This window comes from Asparagus officinalis, chromosome 7 (assembly GCF_001876935.1).
Source record: "Asparagus officinalis chromosome 7, Aspof.V1, whole genome shotgun sequence".
In the NCBI taxonomy this organism is placed as follows: Eukaryota; Viridiplantae; Streptophyta; class Magnoliopsida; order Asparagales; family Asparagaceae; genus Asparagus; species Asparagus officinalis.
The window spans coordinates 149656132-149667781 of record NC_033800.1 but is presented as its reverse complement, the minus strand read 5'-3'; the positions used below and the strand labels follow the sequence as shown (position 1 = coordinate 149667781).

The 11650-nt window shown below is 37.0% G+C and overlaps 3 protein-coding genes and 1 long non-coding RNA gene across 4 annotated transcripts in view; 3 read left to right on the top strand and 1 right to left on the bottom strand.

Annotated features, from left to right (window-relative positions):
- LOC109849469 (DDRGK domain-containing protein 1) overlaps positions 1-1090 on the top strand; it is a 12926-nt gene extending 11836 nt beyond the window's left edge. Inside the window, exon 8 of the mRNA XM_020419306.1 lies at positions 600-1090. Coding sequence (XP_020274895.1) covers positions 600-805 — 206 coding nt within the window. The 3' untranslated portion in view covers positions 806-1090. The remainder of the gene's footprint in view (positions 1-599) is intronic.
- On the bottom strand, positions 2006-6422 carry LOC109847981 (TBC1 domain family member 15-like). Its single transcript, XM_020417215.1, has 12 exons — positions 6370-6422; positions 6078-6138; positions 5850-5945; positions 5625-5728; positions 5186-5442; positions 4528-4650; positions 4355-4443; positions 3828-3933; positions 3477-3574; positions 3115-3372; positions 2901-2984; positions 2006-2326 (listed from the first exon to the last, which is right to left on the bottom strand). Exons 1-12 carry the CDS (start codon positions 6420-6422, stop codon positions 2312-2314), a joined length of 1344 nt encoding a protein of 447 aa, XP_020272804.1. The 3' UTR covers positions 2006-2311.
- LOC109849862 lies at positions 6563-11033 on the top strand. Its single transcript, XR_002249251.1, has 4 exons — positions 6563-6792; positions 7923-8024; positions 10441-10490; positions 10699-11033. It is a non-coding gene; the product is annotated as an uncharacterized LOC109849862 (long non-coding RNA).
- On the top strand, positions 8816-9645 carry LOC109849861 (NDR1/HIN1-like protein 2). The gene has a single exon (XM_020419746.1). It carries the CDS (start codon positions 8894-8896, stop codon positions 9452-9454), a length of 561 nt encoding a protein of 186 aa, XP_020275335.1. The 5' UTR covers positions 8816-8893; the 3' UTR covers positions 9455-9645.

Here is an 11650-nt window from a genome sequence, read left to right as displayed (position 1 = left end):
CCCCCCCCCAAAAAAAAAAAAAAAAAGAACTTTTGGGTTGATGGGGGGATGTACTGTAGTGTAGTTACAAACAGTACAATAGAGTATTTGGGATTATAAAGAAAGGCTTCAATGGATCGGGTGTGTATAAAAATAAATGGCGCTAAGATTTTGGTTTGTAGAAAAGCTCATCTCAATTCACAATATCGTGTGTCTCACGGTATTGGTTGGAAAAAAGGTAAAAAACAACATCACTTTGTATTTCGGGTCTAAAGTGATTTTGGAAGTGTGTAGGTTTTAAAAATAAATAGGGGGTAAGACTTTGGATATATAGACAACGAATCGTAGTAAAAGTTTGGGAGTGGGTGGTTTGGAAATAAGTAGGGTAGAACTTTTGATTTATAGGCAAGAATCAGAACTATGAATGTGAGTGGGCTAAAAAAATAAATGGAAGGAATCATTGGACTTAGCGGTGAAAAAATATTTATAGATTAATGGGGTGTACTGTAGCTATGAACACTTCATGGGTCTAGTACTAACCCCAATTGTTTTAGTATAGATGGTAATGTTTTCATTTCTGAAATTTAAAAAGTATTTTGTGCTTGCTTGATACTGTTCAGGGAGATTGTCTGGTGTCATGGATGACCGTGGTAAATATATATACATTTCTCCTGAAGAAATGAAGGCAGTTGCAGACTACATTAAGAGACAGGGAAGGGTCAGCATCTCACATCTTGCCAGCAAATCCAACCAATTCATTGATCTCGATCCGAAGCCTCAGTTCGACAATGAACTTAGCGCAGCAGATGAAATAGCTGTTGCCTAGAGTTCATGTGAATAACGTTACATATATACTCACACGAGCAAATGAAAAGTTGAGTAATATACTTTCGTGAGGAACTAAGATGTATTGTCATCCACCCCCAGTAAATTTTCACAGCACACCCTTTTTCTTTGTAACGTGGTGATGAAATCTTATCGCTCATTGTATTGGGAAATGTTGCGTCTTGCTTGGTACTTGGTAGAAAACTAGAAATACAGTATGTTAGTTCTAGTTGAATTCGATTGTCTATCAAGGTTTATCTGGTTGTGGCAAACTTAGTTAAAGGCTTGCTCCATTGGCTGGTTTTCGACCTGAATGATGCCTTACATGTGCAAGCAAAAACTCTCAAATGTACAGGACGCACTTCCTGTATGTATACGTGAATACGGCATGAAAATTGGAGAAGCGAAATATGCTGTGTTTTTGTTAGGCCGCTATTTTGGATGCATACGCGGACAAATACAAATTAAAAAAAACGAAAACAAACTATATTTAGGTTACACCTCACACTAAAGAGGACACAAGTTCAAGACCTTCATGAACCGTGTACTTCTGTACAACCATTATCTTATAGAGTTTTTCTTGAAAATTCACACGTACAAGTGCATTTAATTGATACAAGATCTGAACTAAAATCCAGGTAATTGCATGACAAAAATTATAATCTACTTTCTTATCACCTTGCCACTCGCTGCATGCTACAAGTCGAGATAAATCCAAAATCACAATATTTGAATCCACGAAAAATGGCACAAATCTTGAGACAAGATGAGTGGATAAAAAGTTTGGTGGACAATGCCTCCTATCCACTTAAGTTTGGTGGACATAAAAATTTCTGTCTCACATAATTACCACGAACATACGTATCATTTCAAAAGACAAAAACGACTATCTTGATATTAAAAAAAAAGCATACGTATTGCGATTACACGCAATCCAGTAGTTAAGTCAAATCTAGTACGCATATCGATCCAATTAGGGGCTGTTTGTTTTGAGTATTTTGCCTCGGGGAGGGGGTGGAAAGCTGCCGGCAGCTTTCCACCCCCTTCCCGAGGCAAAAAAACCCAAAACAAACAGCCCCTTAGGTGCCACATCTCTTATTTATGACATCTTTGGAGATTCGAAACATCAAAAAGATTCACTCGCACATTAACAAACGGAGAAGAAAAAGCTTCAGAACAACAACAACAACAAACCCTTCAATACAAAGAACAAACTCCAGAATGTAGACATAAATTCTCTTTTCTTCTTTTTCACATTTTGTTAAATATGAAGGAAGCTTCCGATAAGAAGCTTCCTGTATTTGGAACAACACGTATACAACGATGACTGTAGTCATGGTATAATCAGAATGTTGTGTACATTGTACAATTAATTTAACATAACACAACACCGTCTTATACATCATTCATACTTGAACCTCCAACGGCACTTGAATCCGAGGCCTCTGAGCTGATATGCTTTGAAAATACATAAAATTGCTGTGGAACTGTAGTTTTGTCTTGGCGACTATGGTTTCTTTGCCTGTTGGAATAATGTACAGATGACAACTTTATATCACAAGCACGCATTGATAAAACATGTATATGGAAGAAAGAAGACGGGATCATATTTATTTCTCGACTAAACCTATAAAAACCAGGAAATAATCCCTGAAAAGGTTGATAAAATCTGGAACTACATGATAAGGCACGGAGAACAGAATAAATTGTCTCGCTAGCACTACTCGATGTAATTATATGCAAAATTTGATGTTGCTGAGGAATTTATTCATTCAAGTAGGAGCTGCAGAGCCAACTGTGGACTACAAGCCACAGATTAGCTTTTGTTCTTCCTATGATTGGAAAGGAGAACAAAAGATAAATTCAGTCACTCCAGAAATTGGTTAAGTTTCAGCCACAGATGCCGCCTCATTTTCCTATGCATTAAAATGGTAGGGTAAAATGTGTGTCCTCTAGTATCAGTTCCAAGATCCATAATTTTTTTAGTTCAAAGACACATGCCCAAAAATGATAAAGAATAAATGATATATATACAAAAGAAAAGCGTTACATTAAGAGAACATGACTGCATAACACTTTATTAAAAGAAGCCTTACCTTTTTTAAATACTTCTTGTGAAGTTTCAACGCTCCGCTGCAAGCTTTTTTTGCATCCAAATTTCCATTGATGTCATTCAAAATCTGGTAGTGAGACAAAAAGCTCAGTTGACGAAATTTACACCTTTATCTAGAAGTTTTTTTTAATGTTTATTACCAGAACAGATCGAAAAAGATTTATAAAAAACATCACGACGCTAGTCTTTGATTTTACCTTAACCACATCGTCCAAGCCACGCGCTTCTTGCAATAGTTTTGCACTATTGTCCTTGAGGACACTAGCGACAAGAAAAACTGTAATGGGGAGTGGAGCATCAGTTTTAGATCTCATATTTTCACGCTCATACTTTCCAAACTGACGAATTGATTTTGCTTTCCCTTTAGATCCCTCTTGCTTGTCACCGGAAACTCCTGCTTCTTGTGCTTCGTACAAGGAGAAGAAGTCAGGGTCATATTCCAGAGCCCACATCATCTGTATACAAGTTTATGATATAAAACATCAGAGATGGAACAAACATAGCATTCTCTTCTGTATAAAACAGGCGTATCTGGATCAGAAATAACTGATCTTCTCACCTCCCAAAGAAACAAGGAATCTCCAAATGAGAACTCTCGGCGAAATAATACCATAAACATACGGAATGCAAACAGATAGTCACCTCCACCTAAAGTTTCTGCATTCAAAAGCCAAATTTAACTTTCTCAATATTTTTAAGACAAGGGAAAGAATTCACTTCAGAGAAAGGCAAAATCCTGAACTTAATTGCGTATGGTGCTGTCTTGAGATGAAAAGCGATGCACGTGTCAATATACACAAAAAGAACAGTGGGTAGCTAAAACAATTAGAAAAAATCCTCGTATTTGTCCGGCATTATCGTCACATTGCTGAGAGTACAAATACTCAACACACATGAACTAAAAACATACCAAGGTGTTGATGAAGTTTCGGGTCAAGAACTTGAGTAATTGATGCTAAACTTTGCAGTTGACTCTCGACGCCAACAGATTGGTCTGTGCATCTGAAATTTCCTCGCTTTAAAAATAAATAACAATTTGTATTAAAAGCAAGTTGAAGATACAATAAAATAAATTATTATATTCAATTACATGAAGACACGCATAAGCAAGGTTTTGAAGTCATGGCAGTATATACATAGAAAACCATATTGATTTGAGCCAATAATTCATTGCACAGTATCATGATGGTGAAATTTAATTTAATAGAATATAGATACAAATATGGCTATCAATTTTAATGGTCTTCATATTTTTAATGACTCAGAGTAACACAAAAGAAGTTACTGTCACAAAGTAAATCAATAACTTTTTGTGCCAAATTATACTAGATCATAAAAGTTCCTTACAGTTGATAGATAGAGATAGAGGAAAGGTGAGCTAACTTTCTGGAGAGATAAATAACTTTTTGAAATCAAATGGCAGTAAAGGATACATACCAATCTGCGCATTAAGCGCTCAAAACACCAAAATGCATCTGCTTCATCGTCAAGAAGCATTATCATTGGAGAGCAGAGATCGCTCATTCCTGGCCATAACCATAAGTAACATTGACACTATCTTGATAAAATATGGTAGGAATAATATGATTGAGAATTATACTCTCAGTTACCTTGACAGTAGCCAACATCTCTATCTATCCAGGCATAGACAGCTAGGATATCCCACAGTTTCGATAGATTTTCTTGTTTCTCATAAAACACAAGTGTTCTGTCAGTACGAAGAACGTCGAGACCTGTCATGTCAAGTCAATTCACAATGAAAATTAGTTTAGATAGGGGGAGTGTATTCACATTTCACTCCAGCTATTTATTAATCGTAGTATGGGGGGTTCTTCATTATACTGAAGATAAAAGTATGGCTCTTATAATATCACTCTTACCATAATATGCTTGATATCAAATTATCTCTATGTGCGAATGTAAAGCTACAATAAAAAAAGAGACCATGTCTTACTTTGGACAAATATTTGCAATTATGTAGTATTAGACTATCAATGACGAAAGTATAATGTCCTCACTACACATTAACCTACAAAAGAAAATATATTCAATTACAAAATTATGGAAATTACTGAAAGCTACTGAAATGATCAGGAATTCCGACTCCCTAAAATAAACAGGAACTGGATCTGCAATTATTTTTCTACTCCTTAAAACAAGCAGAAACAGATGCCAAACTGATTTAAGAGAACAGATGTAATGTAAGTTGCATCATTTGAAACTGTCGACAAATAAGAGAAGAGGTAGCACACATCAAATAATGCCTACCAATTTGATGTAGTGTCAGTTTCCACTCAATTATTTTCTTGTCTGTAATTCGTTGACCTTTGTCAACGGGGGAGTTGTTGCTACTAAGATTTCCATAGCTTCCTGAATCAGCTTGGTTGGGAATGGCTTGAAGCAGCACCAAAGGATCTTGAATAGGCTCACCGTCCTCTGTGATTATTGGAGCTGTAATAAGTGTACCACTTCCAACGTGAGAATCTATCGCTCGACATTCTTCCTTCCATTTGGCATATTTCACTCTGCGTAAAAATTTATTAACATCAAGACTTCCATCTGGCATACAGATACCAAGTACAATGATTTATACATGCAAGTCATTTGTAGCAAATGTCTAGAGCTAAATCATGAAATACAGATTTAGTTCAACATGCACATACAGAGTTTAAAGACTTCAAGAAGGTCTACCATAAAAGGGATCTACCTTCGTCTTTGCCGCACTTGATCTCTCTCTTCATAGGTGCTTCTGGGATCGAAACAACCAAGTAGAAACTCCCAAACTTCTCCTCTAATTGTGGGATGGATACCCTAATCAATTAAAGATATCCTTATTAACAAATAGTAAAATATCCATAATTAGGATGTTTATAGGAAAACGTTTTCATCATTAAATTTTTTCTCCTTTGAGAAGTGGATAAAGTGGCCTTACTCCTCTTTGAATTCGGGTTAGAGTTGGTGCTATATCCAAGTAACCCTCTGGACTAAATGCAGCCTGCCATCTTCTTTGGCTAAGAGTTTTACCATTCTGCATTAACAAATCGCAAACATATGTACTTGATAAATGAGTAAAAGCTAACACAAACCATAGTAAAATTTCTATAAAGACAGTTTTGTGTACTAAATCAAATAAAGGCACAAACACAAAGTCCAGTACTACCAATTGGATTAAATTTTTTTTTTCCTTTGAGAAATGGAGAGTCACGCTAATGAAGAGTCTCCTTCATAAGAAATCGTGGCAGGGTAAAGGGTCCAAGATTTCAATTGATATATCACAAAACATATAAATGATTTCTAATCTAAAGATAAAACCCCATGTAAAATTTTGATCATTTTTCTTCCCAACAAAAATTCCAACAAATAAGCAAAGCTTAACTCACCACGTTTCAAATAAATCAGCTGCACAACTTCATGTCGAAATGGAATTGGTCTTGGGGACATCATCGGCGCACTCAGCCCTGACCTCATAGAAGGAATCAGTAGGAAGCCCTGGATCCCTCCACATCTCCTAATTCCAAATCAAAACCCAACAAACTCCCCGCCAAAATATTAAAAAAATAAAATAAAAAAAAACCCACAAAATATTTTGCGAGGGAATCAAGCCCCTGCGATCGAAATGGATCCTTTTTTTACTTTAAAGACATTTTTGAGAGAAGAGGACCCAAACCGAGAGCGCTGGGGTGGGAGGGATCGAACTGGGCAAAGGAATTTGGAGGGAGAGAAGAGGAGGAGGAGGAGCTGAGGTTATTTTGGTAATTTAGAGGATGTTTAGAATCTAGAATTAGTCCGTGGTGATTATTATTTGTTTTTTTTTTTTTTTTTTGGGCAAAGGAAAGAGGAGAGGAGACCCGTTCTCAAAGGAGGTTGGCAGTTAGGTAGGTATTTTAGTCACCTATTTTTGCCACCAAGATTTCTATATTTGTAAAAGTTACTGTGAAATTTTCCCTATTTATAAATTTATCATGATTTGTTTTTTTTTTATAGAAAAATGATGGTTTATTGTTTTTTTTATGTAGAACCTATATGTTTTGCGTGCAGTAAGTAAATATTCATCGAAGCTGAAACTATTTTATTTAATACTGTATTTCATTGATAAACAGTATTATACTGTAAGCTGAAGTTCCAGTGTTCCCTCCAAGATAAACATAATGGATGTACTATTATTAACACATATTCAAAGACTTCATACTGCCATATGTCCGATATTGTCTTCAATTGTTACTGCCAAACTCAACAAGCCCTTCATGGCTAGAAAGCGTTCGAAGAAATGGCTCAACCGTGTTTGTCTCCTCCGATTAGAGCTTGCATTTGGAGATGGGCTTGACCTTGACGAGGGAAGTGACGAAGGTTTGGTTGGAGACTAGCACGGTGAATTCTAATTGTGTTCCTGCTTATTTTAGTGCATGGTGGTAGAATCCAAATTGCCTCGTGATCAGATACTCGAGACGGGCATTTCTCTCACTCTGACTGGGGTAACCTGCGTGTGACTTAAATAACCGATTTTTTTTTTGTGTCAAGTTGAGGTTGAATGAAGCTTTGAGAATCCTTGACGACAGTGTTAACAATGGTCCTTACACGAATATAAAAACCTTTGCCATTGTGGTCAAGGGGCATTGTGAAGGAGGGAAGCTAGAGGGGGCATTAAGGATCGTAGAAACAATGCCTCAACTGATGGTCTATGTGAAATAGGCAAGGTGGAGTTTACGCCTAACATTCTCATGAAACATGGGAAAATAGCTGGATTTAAAAATATTGCTGCTTACGTTATCAGGTTATTGCAATATGCAACACGGATAGTGCCAATGAGCTGTTATGTTTTGGCGAAATTGGCTGCTAATGTGTTAAACTGTTGTTTTGTGCGCTCACATATTCTTTCAGCAGAAAGCTTTGTTTTAAGTTTTTGTACTGATTAAACCGGGTAGTAAACTTATTTATCTTGCTTAACTTTGCTGCTTTAAGCCATAAACTGTAAAGATAATATTGATGTGTTTCTTATTTGATTCAGGGCTTCAAAATTATGTTCCGTATTTTATGCCTGGTTCTGTTGAATCAAGAAGCTGTTTATGTTTTGATGTTGCAGAACTCCACTTTATGCCAAGTTACCCAGGTCAGTCGCCTAATTCTTGGACATGTCTTTGTTAGAGCCTGTCTTCAAGCTCATTTTTTTTGTCTACTAAATTATTGTTACACTTTATACAAATCATGATTCCTGTTCACTGATTATGTTTTGTTTTTGTTGTTGGCTTTTGTGTGTATATATACAAGGTTATACTATCTGTTCTCATATGTTCTACGTCGACAGTTTATTGTGAGCCCTTGTAAATTGTGTGTAAAATATTTTGTTTGAATTTTGTAAAATTTCATCTCAAGCTGTCGATCATCGGTAACATTTAGTAAATATATGAATGGGTTTGTTGGGGTAGAGGAGAAATGACTACAAAGCAATATGATGATATGTAATATTTCTTGTGCAACTATATAACTTGGGAGACAAATGTGAATCTGACTTATGAATCGAATAATAGTTAACCTCCGATTTTAGTTCAAAGAATGATGAGTCTAATTAGAAATGTGTTTGAGAGTTACATTTAAATATGATTGTTTGGTAAATTGATGGTTAACAAACTTTAGACTATGAAGAAGCTTCTAGTTTGTTCCATCCCTGTTTAGTAATTACCCACTGCAGGTATGTTTTATTAGCACTTAAAGCTAATGAAGAGCAAAAGAGTGATATTCAAGTTAGAGTAATATTCAAGTTATGGCATCCTAGTATTGATTCGAAGGTACTTAGAATGGATAAGCTATTGCCCTAAGCAAACACTCTGCCCGCAAATAAAACCAAAATATCATGAATTTGGTTCGCTCTTTCAATGAAATATAAGTAAGCAAATGCACTGACCTGACACGTCCCTATATCATGCATCACAATCTTCTACTTGAATCACTCTACTTACAAAAACCTCACAGCCCTCATCTATGAAGGAAACACATAAGAAAAAGCTCATGGCCTTCGCCATCGGAGTCCTCGCCCTCCTTGCACTAGCCGTCCTCATCCTCTACTTCATATTCAGACCAAGACCACCGGTGGTAATACCTACACCGGTCAGCCTCCTGCACTTTGATTTCAGCCCGGACCACACAATCATCCATAGCATTATAATGGGTGTCGATGTCTTGCTCAAAAATCGTAATCTAGCCCCTTTCATATACTACGAGTCAGCAGCTGTAGTCTACTACCACGATGTGCTTGTTGGCGAGGCTCCGATAGCTGCAGGGAGGATAGGGGCGAGGAAAACTGAGTATATAGGAACACCAGTTGAATTACTTGTTGATAGGTTGGTTGATAGTCCTGAGTTTTTGCCTGATGTTACTGCTGGTCTTTTGAGTCTGATTGCTACCTCGAAGACACGGGGACGAGCGACTATTTTAGGGTTTGTCAAGTTGCGTGCGATGATAGCTGTGGAGTGTCATGTCAGTGTTTTTGTGTGGGAAGGTGCAATTAGTTCCAAATGTATTTCAAGCATAAAATTGGGTTAATTGCAAATAGATCCCCTGCACTATCATTGCGGATAGACCCTCTGTACTATTCATGTGGATAGACCCCCTTTACAATTTGGCCGAGTGCAGATAGACCCCCTGAGTGAATTTTTTTTTACGCTTAAAAGAGTCAAAAAAGTTCACTCAAATGGTCTATCGGCACCGACAGAACTACAAAGGGGCTATGCACAATCGAGAGATAGTACAGGGGGTGTATTCGCAATTAACCCTATAAATTTGATTGTTCCTCTCTTCTTTATGAAAGTGTTTTCTTCTTCTTCTTCTTCTTCTTTTTTTTACTGTCCGTTTCTTTCGTTTTGTTTTCTTTTTCCAACTGAAAAGAATCCAATATTATGTTGCCTTCAAATCTTAGTCCCTGACTGAAGGATCATTCACGAGGGAGAATGTCGATAATCCTTAGTAGTCTCTGATGGAAACAATATAAGTTAACTACACCAAGTACCCAAAAAATTTCTGAATATTAGCATTTATATACTTTGATATGATTGTGTATGCAGTTTAATACCTCAAATTATTTTCTTTTAAATGACCTTTATGATGATGGATATACTCCAAAAGAAGCCGAATTATCTTTATCACTGTTGTTATTGTTATATCTTTGACAAATATTAGTGTCCAAAACCTATCACTTGTGACTCAAATGAGAACTGGAGTATTTAGCTACAAACTAAAGGAAAATACGTCGATTGCAAAAGGTGTGAGAATACGGGATATCAAAATTGTAGAGAAACTAAAGGAAAATACGTCGATTGCAAAAGGTGTGAGAATACAGGATATCAAAATTGTAGAGAAACTAAGGTGTATGTATTTTAGGTACTCAACTGCAATTGAACCAAAACAATAGACCAATGATTAGCCAATGTACCTATATCATTGTATACTTAGATCTGCAACTAATTTTTGTTACCAACTGACCATCATATACGAATTTCTGAAATGCGGTGTATTTGAAATCGTGTCTGTAGGATTTACAGAACCTTACCTTCACTTCCTGCATTTGGATGAGAACTCTGAGGTATTTGCATCAGAGATCTTTTGTGAAATTTTTATACTCACATTTACAGCTATTTGCATCAAAAATACCCTTCATAATTATTGTATTGTGTTCTGTATATATATGCCCACTTAAGTATATAATTTAGCTCGATTAGAACTTTGGCATGCCACTTTTCTGAAATTGTCATCCTTGACACACAGAATCTTGGTGTATTTCTTTGTATTAGGAGAGAATTTCCCAGAAGGCATGATCTTTACTAGTGCACGAGTTCAGTTGGCATCACCTTGACTTCGTAGAATCAAAGGGTACCTAGCTGATGAAACACTGAAGATGGGGCAATGGCAACTGACTCGTTTATCCAAATTAATTCATGTACAATTTACTCGAAGAACGTTCAAAGTTTAGAAATACAATGAGAAGGTAGGTGCATCATGGAGCTTATTGCAAGTAAAGGATAAGACCGTGATTAACATATAAAGTATAAATATTGATAAAGCCTTGTGATTCTACTAAAACAAATATTCAGTTGATTTGGTAAGAAATAGTGCAATTCTAGAACTGCAGAAGTCATATGTTTATTACATTTAATTAGAGAAGAATAATGATATCTTTTGTCTTATGTCCTATGCAATATGCATCATGTTCTGTCTTATGTCCAGTGTCGTTTGTCTTATCTTACAGGTTAATTGGATTATTAGCCATTTTATTTATCTTTTAATTGGACATTCATGTTAGGGTTTGAGATGCAAGCCTTTTTTTTTTTTTTTTTTTCTTTTTGGGGGGGGGGGGGGGGGGGGGGGGGGGGGGGGGGGGGGGGGGGGGGGGGGGGGGGGGGGGGGGGGGGGGGGGGGGGGGGGGGGGGGGGGGGGGGGGGGGGGGGGGGGGGGGGGGGGGGGGGGGGGGGGGGGGGGGGGGGGGGGGAGGGGCGGGGGGGGGGAATAGGATGTACCTAGCAGTTTTTTTGATAAAAGCACAAAATATGCAGCGGAAATAAAACAATAAGCAAAGCAATAAACTTAGAAAATAATCATAATAAATCACAACCTAAACACACAAAAAATTTTATAGTGATTTGGATAAACAATCTCACATCCACTGTTCGTTCTCGCGAATGGGCTTTCTCACTATGATGAAAGTTCTTCTGAGTTATAAACCCAATTCAGTAGGCTTACAAAACC

Bases quoted from the DNA above. Each gene is read 5' to 3' on its own strand.
- LOC109847981 (XM_020417215.1), bottom strand. From the start codon at position 6,422: ATGTGGAGGGATCCAGGGCTTCCTACTGATTCCTTCTATGAGGTCAGG. The intron at 4,444-4,527 runs GTAACTGAGAGT...GGTTATGGCCAG, and splicing joins AGATGTTGGCTACTGTCAAG to GAATGAGCGATCTCTGCTCT. The intron at 3,934-4,354 runs GTATGTATCCTT...TTATTTTTAAAG, and splicing joins AGCGCTTAATGCGCAGATTG to CGAGGAAATTTCAGATGCAC.
- LOC109849861 (XM_020419746.1), top strand. From the start codon at position 8,894: ATGAAGGAAACACATAAGAAAAAGCTCATGGCCTTCGCCATCGGAGTC.